Source organism: Mirounga angustirostris, unplaced genomic scaffold (assembly GCF_029215605.1).
Source record: "Mirounga angustirostris isolate CCGP_5_RB_7025 unplaced genomic scaffold, mMirAng1.0.hap1 SCAF_9, whole genome shotgun sequence".
NCBI lineage: Eukaryota > Metazoa > Chordata > Mammalia > Carnivora > Phocidae > Mirounga > Mirounga angustirostris.
The window spans coordinates 54,127,651-54,151,520 of record NW_026991717.1 but is presented as its reverse complement, the minus strand read 5'-3'; the positions used below and the strand labels follow the sequence as shown (position 1 = coordinate 54,151,520).

The 23,870-nt window shown below is 35.7% G+C and overlaps 1 protein-coding gene across 8 annotated transcripts in view; it reads right to left on the bottom strand.

Moving 5' to 3' along the window:
- Positions 1-77: 77 nt before the first annotated feature.
- Positions 78-23,870, bottom strand: part of GABPB1 (GA binding protein transcription factor subunit beta 1) — a 63,550-nt gene continuing 39,757 nt past the window's right edge. For 4 of the 8 annotated variants that reach the window (XM_045900095.1, XM_064570491.1, XM_064570492.1 and 1 more), the window contains exons 3-9: positions 21,735-21,902; positions 20,239-20,433; positions 18,817-18,964; positions 18,355-18,468; positions 11,089-11,274; positions 8,131-8,246; positions 78-1,567 (exon numbers count right to left, since the gene is read on the bottom strand). In XM_045900095.1, coding sequence (XP_045756051.1) covers positions 1,415-1,567; positions 8,131-8,246; positions 11,089-11,274; positions 18,355-18,468; positions 18,817-18,964; positions 20,239-20,433; positions 21,735-21,902 — 1,080 coding nt within the window. In that variant the 3' untranslated portion in view covers positions 78-1,414. Of the gene's footprint in view, positions 1,568-8,111; positions 8,247-11,088; positions 11,275-18,354; positions 18,469-18,816; positions 18,965-20,238; positions 20,434-21,734; positions 21,903-23,870 lie in introns of all 8 variants that reach the window. The other 4 variants (XM_045900097.1, XM_064570493.1, XM_064570489.1 and 1 more) reach the window with 4 other exon arrangements.

Below are 23,870 nucleotides of genomic sequence, written 5' to 3'. Positions count from 1 at the left end.
CATTCTGGTGGAATATGGCTGTAACATACAGAACAGGATTTTTAATGTGTGGTCAAAATATAAGTCTACACTGAATGTATGTGGAAAAGATATTTAATTGTAAAATAGAAAAGTAGGCCAGAGTACAGTTTTAAGGGTAATTGCTTCTTTATACAGATATGTAATCTAGAAGGGTCTTAGGGTTAAACATGTTCATAAAGCATAAGACATTAAAAAATAAAGCAAGAAAAAAGAGCTTGAAGTTATGTTTTACAAAAAAGAATGAAGAGTATGTCAGAGTTTAATGTCCATACATTGTGGAATTCAACGATATTGTGATGAGAGCCAGTCACAGCACAGACATACAGCTTTCACAGGGAAAAGTAAAAGTTATGTTAGACATATCTAGCATCACTGTAGTACAAAAAGTTCTTGTTCTACATACAAAAGCATTTTTTTTTCCATAAGAATAATTTCCTGGGGAGAAATGAGTCCATGAAATATTTCAGAAACCCATATGCTCTGAGTATTCCAAAAACATTATCTTAAAATCCAGTGCCTTAAAGTGCTTTCATGTGGAAATCATGATGGAAGGCACAGAATACAGTTTCACGTCCCCACTATGAAATTTTCAAAAAAGCATAGATTTTGCAGTTTGCAAATTCAAGTTATCTTGTAAGCTGCTCCTTCTAAGAACATTGTCATTCCAATAAAACCAGCTGCTAGCTTACTTAACTTTCAATGACCTACAGAATAAAAGGATTTTTCCCCCCTAGTTCACTTTCATCATCTTTGTGGGAAAAATACCTATGCAAGTGATGCATTTTGAAATTATAAAACATGCAGAATATGTACAAACAGAAGTTTAAAAAATATTTGCTTCATATACATGTAAATCTACTTGGGTATAGCTGAAATTGAACAAATATAAAAATTTGCTTTCTAAAAAATGTTTTCAGAGAATCTGAGACAACTTAAAGCTGTACAAAGATTTCCTGGGAGAAATCTTCTTTTCATATAGAAGTTAATACCTACAGGAGTAATTCCAGCATCAGTCCACCACATAATTATTACATAACATTTGGTCTAATCAACAACGATCACCCTTAAAACTGTTCTGTTTCTGAGAAATTAAGGTTCATACTAAAATCAAAAAGAATTCACAAAAACAGTGGCTTATTGTGTTTTTGGATCTCTTCAACAATCTTTATAACTCATTTGGAACTGTAAAAAAACAAAAACTATTTACAGAATTCAGTTTTAAATACATTTCACAACTTCTAAAGTAGAGTTTTATGTTACAAGGATTCAGAGCTCATGGCTTAAGTCCGATCGTCAATCCGTAGTCTCTTCTGCCTGGCTTCCTGTGGTGTACAGTTCAAGACTGTGTTCTTTCTTAACCAAAAGTAAATTCAAACTATGTGTTCGTAGTTAATTAAACAGCTTCTTTATTAGTCTGAAGACGAGTCATAGCTTCTAATTTTTGTCTGTAGGCCTCTGCTTCCTGTTCTTTCTTTAGAAGCTGCTGTCGATATTTTTGTGCTTCTCGATTTGCTTCATCCAGCTGTTTCTGAAGAGCTTCTCTCTCCTAATTGAAAAAAAAGGTTTTTTCAATGTTTGCATGAATACACGATTAACACATACAAGCATGCATCCTTCAAACAGAAAAATCCGTAGGAGCTAGATGTAGCTAGCCACCTGTTGATATTTCTGAGACGTCTTGCCTTGTCAACCAATTCATTAATAATTAAAGCCCCAAATTTTGTGCTCCACGCTCTGACAGAGATTAGTTTCTGACCTCAAGAAATCATTCCCTAATTAAAAATAAAATTAACATAATGAACCCAGATTGTGGACCTATACTTTCATATGTATGACAAAGACTGCTTTAAGAGAGAAATATACCTCTTCACACCTCTGTGATGTTTTTATGTAAAGGTATAATAAATTATAAAAGTTAATACTTATTGAACACTCACTGTGTGACTAAATAAGGTGACTGCCAATAACAAGCCTCTAAGACAGCGATTATGCCCATTTTACAGATGAGGAAAATGATGCTCAGAGATGAGGTAGCTTTTCCAGGGTAACACAGTTGGGTTTACGAGATTCTAATATTACTGCTTTTAACACTATCTTCCTCTCTGGTAACAAGCAAGATTCCTCACCGGTAAAACAGAGTGTTGGTCTAGATTAATGTTTCCTAAATTATCCCATTTTACAAACCAACAAAATACTAATTTCTTTACTGTGATTCATTAAATTATGCAAATATATGTATTAAATTCCTCAATAAATTGAGAGCTAAACATAAACCTAGTCCAATGAAAATGATACCCTTTCTCCTCCCCACTCTGCCCCTATTCAGTTGCCTAAGGGAAAACATTTCAAAGACTCCTTTCTCATGTCTCTAGTATGCACATGGACAAAAGCTCAACCTGCAGAGGCCCAAGCTCAACTTCATTTGAGAGGCCCAGGATCTCTTAGTGGGATGGGGGCTCAGGGTAGGACCATGACTGATCATACGAAACGCCAGGGTCACACTGGACAAGACACAACTGAAGGTGAGGATCAGTAGCCTACTGGGGAAGAGGACAGTATGAGGGTCTCTTCCACTACTTCCTTGACTCTTGTCCATTGTGAACACCAAAAGATTCCCTCCCCTTCACTATTCACATGGTCTCCAAGGAGGAGCAAGTGTAATACTTCTTCCTTCCTTCCTTTGATCCCATTCCCTTCCCCATACTGGGAATGAAGCTAAATCCAACATGTGTTTTTCCCCGAGTCCACCAAATGTGGGAATGATTGATCACACAAGTAGTCTCCAAATCTTCCATTTACACAAAATGTACAAGAAGAAACATACGCACCCTTCATCTCCCATTTAAGAAATGCCACACCTTACCCTGCTATCCTTTTCTTACCCCCTTCTTACCCTTTCTCCAGGCAAGATGGCAGAGTAGGAACAAGTCAGAAGACACCTAAGAGACGAGCCTCAAGTAAACAACACCACTACCTTGGCAGTGAACTCTGGAGAACTTTGAGCAGGCCAATGGAAAGGGTGGGGGAGGGGTGCTGCTTCTCCGGGAGCTTGACCGCCACCTCTGGCAGGAGCACTCATGGCCATGCATAAGTGTTTTAAAATTTTACATGTGTTAAGAAATAAGATCCTTTGATAACGAAAGTTTTGAATTTGGTAGGAAATACTGGAACTCATTCTCTAACTCAAAGGTATCTCCTTGTACTAGCTATTCATTAACATTTAGAAACAGCAAGGGATTCACAATTACTCAGCAGATGAAAGCAAACTGAGTGAGGTAATCTAACAGTAAATACAGTTTGTTTTCCTTGTTGCATATTTTTATTTCAATTAGAATATATCTTCCTACAAATGAAAAAGACAGCTCCCTTCTGCCTACTAGGCCAAATAAAAGATTGATGTTACACTGCATTTCTTGACTGTATCTGTAAAACCAGAAAGATAAAGGTCATCAGCACTACTCTTTGAGTACACTTAGTCCTCAAGATTGAAAGCATAGTTAACATTATTAAAGTTTCTTTTAAGTGTTTCCATTTTTTACTTCTCAAGAATATAGGTTTTTGAGGAGTGAATCTTCTTGCTATCTCACTTTTTCAAAGCAAATAAATATCTCTAAAAAGTGGAAAATATCACTTATTTTACTGAGATCTTTTGTTTACAAATTTGTTAAATGTTTCCTGAACATATATTATATGCAAGACATTTCCTTAACATAAACAGTAATTTGGTTGTTTCACACATGAATAGTCCAAAAGACTGACATTTGAGATTTACATTTAAATAGAAATACCAATCATATAGCTTTGACCTTTTGCAATAAAAGCACAGTAAAAAGGACTTTGACATTTGTAAATAAACATACCTTCACCTAATAATATGTAATACTAAAGTATTTTTCCTTTAACAGTCTAACATTGAAGAATTCCAAAAAAGTAAATTCTGATGATAATCTCGATTAGGTAGCAATTGAGAAGATACTTATCTTACACCACAATTCCAAACCCAAGCAATGGAATAACAGGGCAAGGGAAGACTTGAGTTTGCTTTTGTATTTTCAAACAAAATTCGTGAATTCGGCTTCAGTTGGCAGCAATTCTCTCGAAACAATGTTATCATTTTTAATTTTCTACTATACAAATTTATTTTTACCTTAGCTATTATAAGGCAAAAAATCATTATAGTGGTTTATCTCTTACCATACTTGTATATAAATTTTGGAAGATAATAAAAGCAACTAACACTTAATGAGCACTTATTATATGCCCATGATTGTACTAGGCCTTTACATGGTTCTCATTTAAGCTTTACAACAATCTGATAATGTAGGTGCTGTTATTTCCTCCCTGTTATTTATGGGGAAACAAAGCTTTAAAAGGTTAAATAACCTGACCAAGATAACACAATCAGAAAATTTAAAAATATACCCATATTCTTAACCATTAAATATTTGTTTAAAAAGAGAGAAACTGGGGCATCTGGGTGGCTCAGTCGGTTAAGTGTCTGCCTTCGGCTCAGGTCATGATCCCAGGGTCCTGGGATCGAGCCCTACATCAGGCTCCCTGCTCAGACAGGAGTCTTTTTCTCCCTCTGCCCCTCCCCCCACCACTTGTACTCTCTTTCTCTCAGTCAAATAAATAAATAAAATCTTTAAAAAGAGAGAGAGAGAAACTGGGCAGGGCATGTGAGCTGTTTCCTTGTGTGTAAACATCAATTTTCCAAGTGCCATGGACCAGGTTTGATCCTGTTTTTATAAAGTTTTACTGAAATAAGGCATGCCTACTCATTTTCAAAGTGTCTATGGCTACCTTCCCACTACAATGGCAAAAGTGAGTAGTGAAGCACAGACTGGACAGTCCACAAAGCTGAAAGTATTTGCTATTTGGCCCTTTGCCTACTCCAGCCCTAAAGGAAAAACTTCTCAAAAAGAGAGAGGAGGGGCGCCTGAGTGGCTCAGTCGGTTAAGCATCTGCCTTTGGCTCAGATAGTGATCCTGCAGTCCTGGGATCGAGCCCCGAGTAGGGCTCCCTGCTCAGCGGGGAGTCTGCTTCTCCCTTTCCCTCTCTACTCTTCCCCAGCTAGTGCTCTCTCTCCTCTCACTCACTCTCTCTCTCAAATAAATGAATAAAAACCTTTTAAAAAAAGAGATAGGAATATAGAAAATTTTCAACTTTGATGGATCAAAAGAACATCAATAAAAGGAAAATAGATTGAAAAAATTGCATCAAATAAAACACTGTGTAAGGTTACAGGAAACAATTTTTAAAAGAACACTAAGGATCTCAATCTATCACTGGTTAGAAGACATAAATATTTCATTAAAAATAAACAAACGTGCTAATAAACATACTCATCTCTAACCTCCATAGCAAAGAAAAGGTAAAGGTATTTCCTGAATTCACACAACTAAGTAACAGAAAAAACCTGGTATTCCTAATGCACTAATTATGTATTTCTTCCCTCCCACATTACAAAAGAATTCACTGATTCCATATATAGCACACTGCTTCCAAAAATATCTTTAGTGCAAGGGGGTGATAGGATATACATTATTGCAATTTGGTGTCTTATTCATACCTCCCCTTCAAAAAACAGATCTATTTCATCTCCTATATTGCTATAATGCACATATAAAAGCTTCAGCATTTATAATACATTTTCTACAATTTAAACCAATTTTGTAGAGAGTATCAATAAACCTCTCCAATGTTAGTTGGGAAACTGTAAATATAAATTCTTAACATTTGATTTATAAACAGTCACTTTGGTAGCTGTGGACACACACATGCAGAGAAAATCCAAACATGTTAGATTCTGTATAATGAGTTGATTTTTTAATTCCCATAGAGCAGAGTTCCTCAATTTCAACATGGATATTTTTGGACCAGATAATTCTTTACTCTGGGGGCTGTCCTGTGCATTGTAGGATGTTTAGCAGCATATCCAGCCTCTATCCCCTATAGGTCAGGGGCACGCCCCTGGTTGTGCAACACAAAATGCCTCCAGACATTGCCAGATGTACCCTGGGGTCAAAAATGCCCCAGTTGAGAATCACTGCCTGCAAGAAATTTTTTTAGTTAATGGTTAAGTTGTCACTTAGAGTATAAAAGTCTGCCCCCAAGACAACTCCATTGGTCATCTAAGGAAGTGAGTTCAAAAGCACCACTTTATGTATTATAAGGAAATGATTACCTGGCTTGATGAAAACACTGGAGGCCTCTCTTCATTCTATATTCCCAGCCCCCCTCTACCATCTAGACTCACTGTATGCTTCAAGGTCTCTCTGTAAGAGCTGCAGAGAGATCGTGCAACACTGGCTTGAACATTTCTGGTGATGGAGAATGAGAGTTCCATGACCAGAAAGCTCTAATTACTAAAAACAAAACAAAACAAACAAAACACTTCTTTAAACCAAGCTAAAACTCCATCTCCCTGAAGTTCTAGCCTTGGTTCTAGTTAATTTATATACCTCAATTCATACTTTCCTGTTACCTGTAATTATTCTTCCTGGTCTCTGAAAGACTAAGAGGGGAATCAGGCTGACCTTTAAGGAAAACAGCAACTCTTACAGGTTATTAGGTAAATAAAGGTGCAGGCTGCACATTCATTGTTTTAAATATATAATTTGAATTTAGTAAGTTTATGTTTAATAAAAATTCAAGTAATTTAAAAATGTTTTATTAAATAGTTAAAGCAAAAAAAAATAGTTAAAGCAAAGTACAGGACAAATTTTTTTCACCTTAGGTGCCAGAAAAGATCATCTGACATAAAAAAAAAATATTTAAAAGATTACTAAATAATAAGTATATTGATACTGTTCAATGGAATAAATTGCTAGCTTGTAAAGAACTTCTGTGTGCTAAATATCATTTTAAATTTTGAAGGAACAAAACACCTTACCCTCAATAATTAAAGTCATACTTTTACCAAACATTCTGGTTAAGCCATGAATCAGATTCTTGTTAACTCAATAATATATTCTTTGTGATTGTGGCTTAAAGATGTACCAGCATTACACTTAAATGAACTGGAGCAAAGATATATTCTAGTTGTCCTCAGTCAGAGTTTTATGTTGCTTTTTAGTGACTTTAAAAAAAATCCTCTTTTCTATGAAACAAGATACTTAAGAATTCCTAGATGTTCACCAACATTATTACTATTTAAGATATTCAGCAACATTTACTGGTTACATATATCAGATATTATGAATATCTGTATAATGAGTATGCTGACTTTTTTAATTCTGATAGAAATCTCCAAAATGCAGATATTGTTATCCAAAACTCCAATTTAAGAGAAAATAGTACTGAAATTCAGAAAGGTAAGGTAACTTGCCTCAAAGCTAATAGGGGCAAGAGGTGGAATTCAAATCCAGCTCATTTAATTTCAAGTCCAGTGTCCTTTACACTGCAATTCATTTTCCAAAGTTATTCAGGAATAATTTTTTTTTCACTTTATATGCGTTAATACCAAATTCAGGGAACACAGTTTTGTTTACAGTCATGTGAGAAAAAAACCCGTGAGGCACTATGGTTTGGTTACACTTCCAAATGAGTTTGGGAGGTGGGGAAAAAGCTGAATCCTATCAACAACTAGTCTAAATTTAAATTCCTTATTAAAGAACTTAATAGTGAAATAAGCAGTTATTTATGGCTTTTTAAAAAATAACCTAGTCAACAAATATCAACCTTTTTTAAAAGGATCCTCCAGACCAAATAGGCATTTACATTTCACTTTCAAAAGAAAAGAATGTTTTTTATCAATATACAGTGACATTTCCTTTAGTGACTTGTGAGAATGATGCATGTAAATTTAACAGAAAATAAAGGATGGAGTGCAAGAACCAAATTCGTTACAATGTTACCACGATGACAGACTTTGTTATAAACAAATTCTTCACTCATTCATTCATTCATTCAATATGTATTTATTGAGGGTTTGCTATACGTATAAGCAAATAATTAGACAAAATAATACTATGTACTTTCATTCTGTATCAAAACAGCACTGTCAGTAATAAATATAAAAGACCAAAAAAAAAAAAATTATAGACAAGCAAACTGAATTTATTTTGGATGACTGCAGCAAAACACACCGGGTAAAAGACTCCTTACTTCTATTTCTGCAGATTCCACCCGGTTTTCAATTATTTCGATACATTGTCTCTTGGCTGGTGGTTCTTCGCTTATAACAGTTTCTTCAGCAATGTCAGTTGCTGGTACTGTTAATACTAAAATTAAAAAAAATGTATACGTTACTTCATTTTCAGATAGGTTTTAGTAGAAATAAAACTAGTCGTGACATTGTTGAGCAACTCATCTAAAATAAAGATGTCCCAAAACAATAATTTAAAAGCATTAATTTTCTTTTTATGAGGATATCCATATTTGTCTTCAGGGTACATTTTTAATGAATACTATTTACTGTTTAAAGTACCTATTTTTAAAAAATTTTTACAGATAACATATTCATTATATGGCTGAAAATCAAAACAATAAGCATAATAGAGAATCACTTTTATTAGTTTATTATTGTTCTTGTGTTAATTTATATAAAAACCAACATGAACATACATTCTCACTTTTCTGTCTCATACAAAAGGCAACACACATACAATAGAGACACTGTTCTGCCTCTGCTTTCTTCACTCCAGGTACCTAGGGTATCTTTCATCAGTACATATAGCGCTTGCTTTTATTTAGCTGCATAATATTCCACTGTGTGGACACACCATTATGAATACTGTCTGTGTATAAACTTCGCTTGTTTTCCTTTTGGGTTGTTGGGCTTTGTCCCTAATTTTTAGTAGTTCTTTATACAGATGTAGACATATGTACAGAGAGAGAGAGGCTGTCCTTGCTTTGCTTAGCAAGCAGTGTGGGACCATACAAATGACTGTGCAAGCTGGAACTGTGCATAGCAATTTTAATAATCAATGGGGAAAAATTACAATTGTGGTAAAGCCGTTAAAGTTTTTTATCAAAATATTAAAAACTCCATCATTTATAAATGTAAGCAGAAATGAAAAAAGTAAAATTTTTAGTACACTGTAATTTAAAACATTAGTGATATTGAGAATTAACGTGTTTTCTTTCTTTTAACTCACATTACATCACACTTATAAATTAACCCAAGAACTGAGAACCTTATATGTGCTTCACTGGACTGTCTGCATAGTCTGTATATATTCACATGTCAGTTATACACTTTTGAATTGTGAAGGTTTTAAAAGTTTATCTTAATATTTAGTAAGCTCCTCTCATTGCTCTTCTTTCCCAATTTTCCTTATTCTTCTTCCCTGTCCCCCCAATAATATAAACTTCACAATCTGTTTGACTAGTTCCAGGAAAAAACCTGTTGGTCTCTGTTATGGGAGGAATTGTGTCCTCCTCAAAATTCAAATGCTTCAGTGCTAACCCCCAGTACCTCACAATGTGACCCTACTTGGAGATCAGGCCTTTAAAAAAGGTAAATAAGGTAAAACGAGGTCATGTGGGTGGGCCCTAATCCAATATGACTGGTGTTCTTTGAAGAAGCAGAGATTAAGACACAGACAACACAAACAGACTGAGGGACAACCAATGAGGACACAGTGAGAGGGCAGCCATCTGCAAGCCAAGGAGAAAGGCCTCAGAAGAAACCAAATTTGCCAACACCTTGATCTTGGACTTCAAACCTCCAGCACTGTGAGAAGACAAATTTCTGTTGAGTCGTTCAGTCTGTGGTATTTTGTTGTGGCAGCCCTAGCAAACTAAAACAATCTTTTTTTTTTTTTTTCTTTTTTTCCCATATTACATTACATTTATAAATTAGCTCAGGAAGAATGGAGAGCTTTATGGTAGTGAATCTTCTCAACCAAAAACGTGACATTTCTTTCCATTTGTTCCTGGGATGAGATTAGTCTGTCTGTATAATGGTCAGGTATTAGAAACATTATATCTGCTTGATACAAACTGTGGAAGTTTTCTTATTTCTATATAATTAGAATTAGTTCTTTGAAGCTTTGTGAAAACATCTGGGCCTGATCCAAATCTTGGACTAGCCATCAGAGATTTCTGCAGAATAGAAGAGAATGGCTTCCCAGGTTTCACAAGTCAAGCGGTTCCTCTTCTGCTATAGAGACAAACTTTTTCCCTGAGCCCCAGTCGCTCTATAGTGCCATACCTCCTCTGTCACTCTAAACCAAACCTCTAGCTCTAGCCCTTCACTTCCCCAATTCCTTCACTAGCCATGAAGGGACACAATCTCTGCAATCCTAATCAATTTCTAAAAGGTTATGCATGTGCACACACATTTTTTTGGTGGGGTGGGGGGACTGGGTACATGGCAATGCTTGCTCGGAAAGGAATTTTCTGCACCTTCTCTTTCTGCTTCCCCCAGCATTCATGCCCTATTCTACCTCAGCCCTGCTTACAGCACCTCCTACGCAGACTGGGCCCTGTCTTGTTGAGTGTGTATTTATTGAGAATTTTTTAGCTCAATCAATCTCTTTTCTTTTCCTGATGCACCACTGTGAGTTTTCATGAAGGTTCTCTTGCCCTGACTCTAACAGTCTTAGATGGTTTTGGCAGCACTTAAAATGTGGAATTCTATGGTTTTCTCAGCCTTTTGTTTAATCTATCTTACTACTCTCAGTGGTTTCCAAGAGGGAAAAAATGGGAAAATGACCAACAAAGCTGCTAAAAGTGGCTACCACATTCCTACTACAAGTCCTAAGTCCATCTTCTTTGTAAGGAGCCTTTTCTTACATGGTATTTTTAAAAGACTGTATGATATCTGAATAGCAATAAATGGCATAAGGAATTATTATCTAAAGCAGATTCTGAATTGTTTACTTAAGCTCATTTTCCAACCAGAATACTTGTGAGCCAATTCTTCTTTCCACCTAGTACATACTCAGAAAAAGCAAGTTAATTTCAATACTAATCCAAGCAAATCAAATTAGCCAATCAAATCTGTTGTAAAAGGTTACAAAAATATAATTTAAGGCAAAAATAAATGCTTGAGAAACATCACAATTTCCCAAGCATTGAGAATAAATTCCAACTTTATGCACATTGCCTACTACCAACCTTGTTGTCCATCTGGCATGGTCACAATGATGGGCTGACCTATTCCACTGGTCGGAATGGAGTGCAAATTTCCAAGCTGAATTCCATCTGTGACTATTGTGATGACTTGCTGACCCCCTGAACTAACTACTTGCTGAATGGCACCATCCACAGATTCTGCAGTAACTACTTCCTCTGTAGCCACTACTGGAAAAAATATATATATGTAAAAATCAGTGAACATACATAAAAGTATGACTAGAAGTTTATTTTTGCTTTGCTACTTTTGTCTTCCCTTTTTTGTGACACAGAAAAGCTTTTACATGGTTTTTATTAAATTCACTCTGCAGTGGTGCTGTACATATCTATGTAAACCATCGACTACAAGTCCCAAAATTTACAATTAAGTGAGTGCTAACTATGCACATGTATCTCTTCATTTAGTTATCTGAGGTACAGAATTTATAAAATCTCCTAAGGTAATAGATATAACAAAGGTTACACCTGCTTAATAAAATTCTATAATCCAAAAGAGAATTTTGTATGTGGTTATACTCCATTTATATTTACATGAGTTCATATGCATTTCCATATTCGATGAAACAAGAAGATTTGTATTTTTTTTAAGTAAGCAGAATAAACAGTATTCCCTTTTTGGATTGTATGAGCAAGGGTTGCCGTGATAGCAAGTGGCACATAGATCGAGTACTGTATGATAATGAATAATACAATATATTAACATTTATATAAATAAAATCCAAAACTGTGTTCTTAATATTTTGTGAGAGGCCCAGAGAGGATTTTGGCAGCTGAAAACAGCACCCCTGGCTTTGCCTAGGTAAAGAAATCACAATTTAATGCTGCCAAAATCCTTTCCCACAGGCAATCCTATGCCCAACCACTGCTCCCAAAAGACGTATGTATAGGAACATTCATAGCAGTTTTACTCCTGATAGTAAAAGACTTGAAACCAACCAGATGGCCGTCAAAAGGAGGATGGATAAACAGACTGTGGTAGATTCATACACTGGAATACACAGCAATTAAAATGACTAAATATAAAACATGGATAAATCTGACAAAAATCATGCTCAGTGATATAAGTCAGATACAAAATATACACTGTGTTCTTCCCATTTATGAACTAAGCAGTGATTATACAGGAGTAATCACATTGAGATAATTCATTATATTATACACTTATGATCTGTGCACTTTTCTGTATGCATATTACATACACTTCAACAAAGAAGCATCAAAAGGAATAATGACGGGTATTAAAGAGGGCACGTGATGTGATGAGCACTGGGTGTTATATGCACCTAATGAATCACTGAACACTACATCAAAAACTAATGATGTACTATATGTTGGCTAATTGAACTTAATTAAAAAAAGGAATAATGACAATAATGGATTATAACACAATGAATCTTTAAAAATCCATTTGTCCATAGTAATACTTCATGAAAAAGGAGAGAAAGGGGGAAAGAGGAAAGATCTTTTTTTTTTAATTTTATTTTATTATGTTATGTTAATCACCGTACATCATTAGTTTTTGATGTAGTGTTCCGTGATTCATTGTTTGCATATAACACGCAGTATTCCATTCAATACATGCCCTCTTTAAAGATCCTGATAGAAGAATGACATCTAATTAACAAAATAAAAATTATCATCGTAACCTCCAATGTAATCATCGATTCAAACAAGGGTCACCAATGGATGTTAAAACCACTGAAATGTTTCAAGAAACAAGATATCCATATATTCTCGAGATTAGTAAGGGGAAAGGTGTCTATAAAGACCTGGCAGTGACCACTCTCACCAAGCGTTCATGATAGGGGTGGCCTTACATGTGCTTCCTGATGTGATGCAACAGGACATTACACAATAGCACTTGTATTCTTCCTGGAAGGGTTTGGCCTGCATCTAATTATTATTAAGCAAATGAATCCAGAACGAAATGATCATGCACACAATGGGCACAGACTCTACAAAGATTTCAATGTCAAAAAGAACAAGGGAAGTGGCAGGGGCTGCCCTAGGCTGGGGGAGATGAAAGAGACACAACCAGATACAATGTGTGAACCTTGGATCCTGGATGAAAAACACTTTCTAAAGGATATTCTGGAGATAACTGGGGAAACTTGAATGTGGACCACATACATGTCAGATACTGTTACTAAGTTAATGTTGATGTTTTTAGGAAATACAATGGAGCTATGAATATGTAACACGCTGTCCTTGTTCTTGGGAGATATATGCTGAAGTATTTAAGGGTGAGATGTCATGATATCTGCAGCCCACTTGCAGATAATTGGGCATAATAAAAGTGTGTGTGTGGGTGTGTATGTGTGTGTGTGTAGGTGTGGCAAGATTTTAACAGGTGGTAAGTACAGGTGAAAGGTATAAAGTTTATCCTCCAATTTTTCTATGGGCTTGAAAACTGTCAATCTAAAAAAATGTTTTAATATAACATTTAATATATAATTCTGAAAAATAATTATACAAAATAAAGAACAATTCAATATTAATTCTGAAAAAAGAAATCACATGAAAACTGTTTCTAAATAATATGGGTTTTTTTCATGGATTATCTGAGGTAACACTTTACAAAAAGTGCAATTAAATAAAACCATTCTCTCCTGAGTCCTGTTACCTACCATTCAGATGCACAGGTGCTCTGAAACGTGCTAAGTTGCTACCAACTCCCAACAGAACACCACGGGTATCTATGAGCTCCTTTTAAAGAAAAGACAAGATGGGGACCCTAGTTTTCAAAGATGTACTCATGGTATCGCAACAGCCCTGGCTGCAACCCTGTGATTCTGTTATTTGGTAATAATCAAGGTCACAGTACAAACTGCAGAAGAGAATACTGAAAATACAAAACACCTTCATGTTTTGAGTTCTCTCATTTTTGTTTCTCTTAAACTATAATTAGGCTTTATCACCAAGCACTTAAGAAAATTTCAGGAAGATAATTATAAAATGAAATGTAGGGCATAAAATAGTAATATATTCAATAGAACAACTACTAAGGTTTTCAAATCCATTAGCTATTGCTTTGATTTTTCTTAAAAATATCCATATGAAAAAGAAATGTTCAGTCTGGTTGAATGCTAACTACAAGTAGTAAATACTTTAAAGCATAATCATATGTAAGAAATTTCTGAGATCACACACAATCAAGGCACAACTCAAGAACTTTCATCTTTGTACTATTCCCAATGACTATCATTAAAATAATAGAGTTCCTCCCTTTCATCTAAAAAGTTTTCTTTTTAAGTTGTGCTATACTAAGGAATTTGAGAAAAAATTATAAGGAAACCAATTATGTAAGAAGACAAAGTGTCCCCCAGAAACCCTAAGAACAATCCAACAGTGAAATGTTGAAACATGTAAGAATAAAAAAGAAAACCTAAAAACTTTAAAAAGAGTGTTATTTAAAATACACACACACGCACACACACCCCTCTAAATGTAAAACCCCTGGATAAAAAAAATAAATAAGTGTAATATTCATTGATCTAAATCAAAAGTTAGATTGTAATATATAAAGAGAGCCTAGATAGTCTACAGCATCATTGAAAATATCGGAGATCTCTTGTTCAACAAGACTTAATTATAATGCCATAGAATTCAAATAAGACAGAGGAAAAAAACTGTCTTTAAGATGATCTGAGGATTGAAAATTCTACATATAAATGTTTCAATGTGAGAAACTGTGTTCACTGAAAACATTTCAAAGGTATTGGGCCTACAATTGAACCTGAAATTAAAAACAAAAAAGCAAAACCAAAACAATCTTATGAAGCCCAGTAATTTATCCCTTAATGCCAATTCACTTTTACTGATCTATTTTAGGAACAGCAGAAAAACAATGTGCAGAGAGGACCTGAATCAAATTTCACTATTAGGAGAAAGGAGGGAAACAACTACCAGATGCATTACTCCTCTAGAAAAACATCATATCAACAAACAGAAGTTGCCCTAAAGATAAAAAGAAGGGTGGTCACAGATGTCTATTTAATCAAGAGATTATATAGCTGGGCCACAAAAAAAGAATAAGGCTAAGCAAAACAAAATCAATATAGGACTTCAGGCTAGAGCCATAAAATAGTGTTTTATGAAAGAGTTTACTTTAAAGGGCCAAACTATGCTGCAGATGTAAGGCCTACAACTAATCAATTATAACTTCCAATTCTACATCCCAAATAATTCTCAAATCTTTTCACTTCTTGTCTCTTTGCCAAATCCTAATCCATGCCACCACTATCTCTTCCCTGGTTGATTGCATTAAGAGTCCTAAGTGAACTCCCTTTCAGGGCCTGCCAAAGTAATCATTTTCATAACCTTACCTTCAACCACCATGAGTTACTCTCCCACTCACTGGGCTCAGCCACATGGGCCTCTGAAGTGCCCTGAAAAGGACAAGCTCTTCCCGACCTCAAAAGCTTTATAAGTGTCCCTCTTCCTCAAATGTTCTTTCTCCAAAGTTTGCTCTACTAATTTCTACTTCATCTTTAGTTTAAATGTCTCTTCCTCTAGGAAGATTCTCTGAACCACCAGACTAGGTGAAAAATCCTGCCTTCTTTACAGATAGCACTGATCACAGTTATTTACCTGGGTAACTGCTGGACATCTTGTTCTACCCAAAGACCACATGTTTGACAAGGGCTGGGATTGAATCTGATTGTTCACCATTTTCTCTCTAACACCAAGCAGAGTAACCAGGTCATAAGAGACATTCAACAAAATCTGTTCAATGCATGAATAAATAATACTTTTCTCATTATAAATGAATAGCTGTTTATAAATAGTAAGTGGAAATTTTAGCACAAAAACAGTTCTGAGTTATTCCTTTAACCCAAAACATGATCTATCCCTCCATGAATTTTTACTGTTTGCACATTTTTGTTTTGTTTTAAAGCAAAACGAAAGGGAGTAAGAGTGTGAGTTTCCTGGAGTTTTGATTTTTCAAAGGGAAAATACCTATAACAGAGTGGCCTGTAAGCTTTGGTAGAAAGAGGATAACATAACTGCCTCTGTTCATTAATACAGTATGCCACTACATGGCAGTGGTTTTCCTCATGAGGAAAAAGCAGCTGCAATCTCCCAAAGAAATTTTTTTAACTTTTCTATATCTTCATTTTGGAGTAGCTTCCAAAATGGAATGAACTGGAATGAGTTCTCATCTATCTAAATCCCTATGTCCCATCCATTAAAGAAGGACAAAGGAACAAAACATTTATTTCAGCAGATTGCTTCAACAGACACACCTCAGGAGTAAAGGCAAGAATAGTGATGCTTTTGTTTGATAGAAGACAAAATGATAATCACATAAATAGTTATTCCTATCACAAACTAAATTATAAACACTGTGGAAGAGACCAGTCCACTGATCACCAAGAAACTGCAATATATTATAGTGGTCACAGTCACACAACTTGGGACTCAGTCAGACCTTGAGCACAAAACTCCTTTCACCACTTAATGGCCATGCTACTTTGGGCAAAATTATTTAACCTCATAAATCTCAGCTTCATCATATATAAAATGAGAGTACTACTTTATTTCCCAGATCCTAACTAGGATGTCTTTGAAAAAATATATGTAAGTATTTTCTAAAATCAGGATGAGCCTGACAATGATGTTAAGAGAAACTGAACAGCCATGAAGCAGAGAAATAATGAGCGTGAGCATGTGGAAATGGAGCTGTGAGAAGATATTTCTTGATCTGATTACACACCTCAGCTGAGTTACATACACTGGTGACAATGTACTCACCTGAACTTTAACTTAATTCAAGCTCTTAAAATACCTTCAAAAAGATTCCACTATGACATAGCACTGAAATGAAAAATTACTGCGCTCACAGAAGATTGTAAATCACATGCGATGAAAGTCAACTGAAATTCCTAGTCTTTCAGACTAGACCATATGTAACATTTTCAAAAGTAGAAGTCAGAGAAGTTGGTATGACTAATTCATGAAGCCAAATACCTAAATGTCAAAATTTCAGCTGACCTTCAAGAAAAGCTGCTTAATTTTCAGAGATATATCCTTTAATTAAAGACAAAAAAATAGGGAGTTTAATGAAATAGAAACCACCAATAAAATTAATTTTCTTTGCTATGCCTATGCAATAACAAAGATGCTAATGAGATCCGGGCACAGGTTATAGAAGCAGCATATCATAACTGCTAACAGCCAAAAGTGATTCTGAAAAATCTTACAACTCCCAAATACAAAGGCTTAATTCCAACATTGATTATGATGCTGAAGAAGTTGGACAACAGATAAATGTTTATTATCACTAGTTAATAATGAAACGAGAGAGAGAGAGAGAGAAGAGAGAAATAGGTACATTTTTCTCCCTGAAAAAAACACATCTTTCAATCAGTAGCATCTTAAAGAGTCAAATCCAGTAATATAGATCTTCAAGCTTTTTGGTAAGGATTCAGTGAGATCATAAGTAAAACATTTATCACAGGGCACAGCACACAAGTAAGCACTCAATGATCTGTTGTCATTACTGTTATTATTGGGCACAAATTGAAAAAAAACATGAACTTAAATAATGAGTGACAATAAATTATTCTTTTATAAGCACTTTTATAAGCCAAATATAATGGCCTAAACTACAGTAAGAATAATAATTTTGTGAAGTTTTCTAAATTCCCTAAATAAAAAGACATTTACTTACATAATAATTATAGCAAGAACTGTTTTGCTTACGTGTCAAAGTAAAACCTGGTCTAAACCAGCTATTGATACTGTTTATCATCATTCACCATCAAGTCATCCTTTAATGGCGGTGCTGGCATGCTACTTCCTAGTTCTGTCAGTCAGTAAGATTCTAGGTCATTCTAATAGAACTGACAAAAATTAAAAGTTATGAAAAAGACAGCAAGTTCATATATGTATTTATCTACTTTATACAAAAAGTCACAGACAAGGCCAATTGGATCAGAGACGTTTTCCTGTGAACCACACAAGTTTGTTTTTAATTTTAATCAGATTTTAATTAATTGACAGGATTTAACATTCTTTTAAAATCCAGATTTTCAGCTTCCCATGAAAAACGGAATCTGGCAACACTGTGCATAGGACCATAATCAGCTAGAGCTAAATAGTAGATGCCCCCCTGCCCTGGGCCCCTATCTTCGGATGGCCATCATCTGAAATCTGCTCACTTTAGCCTTTTATATTACCTTCCTAGCCTTTGTTACTATTTGAGTCTCCAACTTTTAATGTGCACATTTGCCTTGTTTCTCTAACCTGGCGTTTCTGCAGAGTTGGAGAGCGGAGCAGATGCTTCAGCTAGGGCAGCTAACGTAGCTAATACTGACGTAGACGAGTTTCCAAACTGAACAGCAGATACACCGGTTTCATCTGTGACAAAAGAGAAGACAGATTTACATTTTAAAGGAGCTTAATCTAATGCACTTTTCTGATACTCTATTTCACTTAATTCAACTCTTAAATGAAGCTTGGATCATCGTTTTGTGAAAAACATGCTTGGGTGTAGCATTAGTTTTTGAAAGATAATATTGCAGTACACTTTGCAATATCACCTTTCTTCAAATTCTTGTGTCTCATAAAAGTCGGTTTTTGCCAATACCAAAGAAAACCAAGGTGACGGATATAATCTTACCCTCATTCTCCAACAGTCCTTTCTTAAAAGGAGGATACCTAGTAAAGCATAAAGTCCCAACAGCTATCCTATATGCATCTCAATACCTGTTGCCTTGGATGAATTTTCTGAAGATACCAGACCTGTTAGGTTCACCACCCCTCCAGGTCCGATGATAAACTGTGGTGTGGCGGCATGTATCGTCACTGTGTCCGGACTCTCCGGGTTTGTGTTGATTTGGTTCTGCATAGCAATCTAGAGCACAAATCAACACGGCGTTTTCAGAATTACAACCGGAACATACAGCACAGATTCTCAATGTAGTACAAACACAAACATAAAGGAAATTCTAAAACTTAAGAAGAATCATATAAAACAAATGGAAATCTTTGTATATGGTCTACTAAGAGTGCAGTGGTAAATCACAGATAGGAATTTACATCCTAATTTCCCTGTTAGGGAAAGCAGCAAAATCCCATGAGAAGAGAAATGGATATCTGGAAGGCTTTTTATAGAACACATTTTGCTGCCCTGTGGCTACAGAAATCAAATTACTTAAATATTTCCTCTACCATATTCAGCAATATATATCATTATACATATAAAGCATGTCCTTCCCAATTAACCGTTCTCAATCTTCAACCCTGGCTCCCGAATTGCACTCCTAGGAGTAAAAGAATTGCAAGAGGCATCACAAAATTCATTTTCCTGGACATACAGAATCTTTTAAGTAACTAGCTGAAATTCAATAGAGTAAGATGGTCTTAAAGAAGAGTTCTACTGGGAAGGAGAACAAGAAGACAGGCAAAGAGGCAGTGAGTAAAGAAGATAATTTATATCAAAATTGTGTAGCTGAAGAAAAGAGAAGCAGTACTGGCTATTAGAAAAACCTGCCCAGGGGGGCCCAGGTGGTGCAGTCAGAGTCATGTGACTCTTGGTTTCAGCTCACGTCATGATCTCAGGGTCATGAGATCGAGCCCTATGTGGGGCTCCACGCTCAGTGCAGACTCTGCTTAAGACTCCCCTCCACCAATAACTAAATAAATTTTTAAAAAAAAGAAAGAAAGAAACTTGCCCAAAAACCATAAATAACTATGTTCCCAGATTTTTTTGAGGATGATGAAAAATAAAGGAAACCAATCAGAGTGATAGAGACTATATTACTCACTCAGGGGACACTGTTATAGCTACTAAAGAAAAATTTTAGTGGAAGTTTAACAGACTTTGAAAAACCATACTGCATCCAAATATGCAACAAAAATAATTAATAGAATGAAATGTCTAGAAGGGGAATTCAGGAACTTAAAAACACAGAAAGTAATCACCTTATCTAATCTTCTAATGTTACATGTAAAGACTACAGTCTTACAATCAGAAAAACGAACAGTAAATGAACAAAGAGGAAGTGAAAGAGGAAAAAGACTGTCCAAAATAACCAAGTCCAAAATGAAAAGCTAAAAGCTAAACAGCTCAAATCATCCACAAGACAGAGATCCTTTTATTTTCGCAAATTAAAAGCCAAAAGTTACCTGTAGTATCTCTGCCAAATCTTCATTCCCATTGTCTATTGAAATATCAAATGCAGTTTTACAAAATTTACTTTGCGTGTGTACATCAGCACCATATTTGATTAAAAGTTCCACCACTTCTTGATGATTGTGTTCTGTGGCCCAATGTAGAGCTGTCATCTTCAACATGTCTTTTGCATTAACATCAGCACCATGCTATAAAAATATTACAAAATAAGAGATTTCTAAAATACGAAATATAAAGAATTCCTAATATGAAAATACTAGCCATTAGACTCTAAAGAATCTGCTACCAACGTGATCAGCTCTCTATTTTTTGTGTTGAATAATCTGTACGAATCTCCACACAACACTTAATCAGCTTTCTATCATGCTAACCTTCCTGTTTTCCTTCTAATTCCTTAGGAGTGCAGCAATGATTTTTTCAGTCACCAAGCTGTGAGCATCATGGGATACAATGGCATAAGAAGTGAAGAAAAGTTGAAGCGCCTGGGTGGCTCAGTCAGTTAAGCATCTGACTCTTGATCTCAGCTCAGGTCATGATCTCAGGGTCCTGAGATCAAGCCCCGCGTCGGGCTCTGTGCACTGTGGAGTCTGCTTGAGGTTCTCTCTCTCTCTCCCTCTGTCCAACCCCCATTTGCGCGTGTGCACGCTCTCTCTCTCTCTCTCAAAAAAAAAAGTGAAGGAGAACTATGAGCGTTCCTCCAAAACCCTCTTTAATTCTAGTTCCTTATTTATACAAAAATATCCTTTGCTTTCAAAGCCAGTACAATATAAATAATCAAAAGGGAGCTATCAGGGATGCACTGTCCAATATGGTAGCCACTGGGCACATGTGCCTATTAAGCACTTGAAATATGGTTCGTCCCAACAGGGATGTACTGTATATGTAAACACACACTGGAATTCAAAAACTTAACAGCAAAAAAAGGATGTAACAGAGCTCATTAATAACTTTTATATTGATTTCATGTTGAAATGATAATATTTTGTATATACGAGGTTAAATAAAATATAATATTAAAATTAGTTTTTACTTTTTAATGTAGCTAATAGAAAATCTAGAATTACATGTGATTCACATTTGTGGCTTACACTGTATGTCTTCTGGATAGGCTGATCTAAAGGCCAGAATAAAAATCCTTATTTGTATTATTAATTTATTTGTCAATCATCCAAGCCCTATGTTTCTTTCCATAAGCATTTTAACTGTGTCAAGTAAGACAAAGCTGTAGACCCTCATCATAACGGAAACCAAGGTCTAAGAAATCAACTGTCTGTCTGTCAACTAAGAACATACCTAGAGGAAGTTCTTTTTCTCCCACAAAGGTAAACTTTAAGATAATTTTCATCTGATGGGCTTACACACAAAAAAATGAGATAACAGGAAAAAAAAACGAGACATTCAATAAAAGTAGTTCCCTTCTCCCTCTTATAAAACCGTAACCCTTCGGGGACTTACTTTCAAAAGCAGAGTGCAAAAAGAGAACACATACCTTAAGCAAAACCTCTACTATGCTGGCATGGCCCTCAGAAGCTGCCATATGTAATGGCGTTCGGTCCACTTTGGTTCTTGCATCCCTACTTACACCAGCTCGGAGGAGTACTTCTGTGGTAGAATAATGCCCATATTGTGCTGCCAGATGAAGTGGAGAGGTTCCCAGCTATCCCGCAAGAAAAATAAAAAAAACCCCACATTTATAATCATTTTTAACACACTTCTATTACTACCTTCTATACTTTCTTTTTACATGGCAAACAGATTATCTTCATATTATCTGTTTACATAGTAACTCAAAACTCAAGAAAATAATAATGTATGCTTATCACATTCTCTTCATAGAGGCTTTCACGAATTCCCATACACTTGTCAATGACAAAGCAAAGTCAGTATTTCGTTTAATTCAATCTTGCTTTCTTATTTTTTAACAGATAAATAGCCTGAATAAAATTAATTCCATCAGGAATTAGAGATAATTACGGTGTGAGAAATTTTTCTGAGTACTGGAAGGTTTTCCACATATCCATCACACAAAACTTTTCATCTATGAAATTCGTATCAAATAAATGTAATAGTGTAGATTTTTACATTAAAGTGTTTTGTAGGACTTAAAAAATAAATTAAAGCAACTCAGTGATCTTTTTAAATAAGTTTATGTAGTCATTTGTCTTTTTTTTTTTTTTTGAAGATTTTATTTATTTATTTGACAGAGAGTGACACAGCGAGAGAGGGAACACAAGCAGGGGGAATGGGAGAGGGAGAAGCAGGCTTCCCACTGAGCAGGGAGCCCGACATGGGGTTCAATCCCAGGACCCTGGGATCATGACCTGAGCCGAAGGCAGACGCTTAACGACTGAGCCACCCAGGCGCCCCATATGTAGTCATTTTTCAAGGGAAAAAATCTAATCTGAGGTACACTTGCCAAAGGTGAGTCAGGACAGAACCAAAACAGAGCCCAGTTCTCCTGAAATTGGTTCCATGTGGTGTAGCCACTACATTAACAATACATTCACAATATGCAGGGGAAGTTCTAAAATGTAGAACCTTATCAGAGGCATACAGTTTAACAGATGAAAATTAGAATTAAAATACAAGCATTTAGAGGCACAGAAAGTCCCTATCAATCTGATTACCAAGGCACTGCTGTTCTAAGAATCAAGATAGTTCACTAGATGGGGAGCCTGGGTGGCGCAGTCAGTTAAGCGGTTAAGCGTCCAACTCTTGGTTTTGGCTCAGTTCATGACCTTGGGGTTGTAAGCCCTGCATCAGGCTCCACACTCAGCACAGTCTGCCTGAAATTCTTTCCCTTTCCCTCTCCCTCTGCTCTCTCTCTCTCTCTCTAAAATAAATAAATAGAATCTTTTTTTTTTTTAAAGATTTTATTTATTTATTCATGAGAGACAGAGAGAGAGAGAGAGAAGCAGAGGGAGAAGCAGGCTCCCAAGGAGCAGGGAGCCCGATGCGGGACTCGATCCCAGGATCCTGGGATCATGACCTGAGCCGAAGGCAGACGCTTAACCGTCTGAGCCACCCAGGCGCCCTAAATAAATAGAATCTTAAAAAAAAAATGGTTCACTAGAACATGAAATTTGGTAAGACCACTACTATAATATTAGCAACTAAGGTTTTTGTTAAAGCACTTTCCGTGGCAAGCACTATTCTAAGACCTTTACACATATTATCTAATTTACTCCCCTCTTAAGGTACTGTTACTATCCTCATTTGGTAGTAAAAGAACCTAAGGCACTAAGAGGTTGCTCTTTTGCCTGAAGTCATACATCAAGTCATACATCAAGTCATACATCTTACTTGATGTATGAATCAAGTATATGAGCAAGAGTTTTTGATTAGATACGTTACATTTTCTCACACTAGCCATACGTTGGGTTTTTGATTAGATACGTTACATTTTCTCACACTAGCCTTCATGACTCCTGAGATCTTAAATTCTCTACCTATTTTTCTCTATAATGCACTCTGGATTTCTTTCCGTATCTTTCAGTTCACTAATTTTCTCCTTAGCTGTTCCTAATCTGCTTAAAATATTATCTAAAATCCTTGTCAGTCTGCTTCTGTTGTTAGTTGTTTCAGTGGGTTATTGTCCAAGTGGCCTTGTGTCCTTGCGCATTTA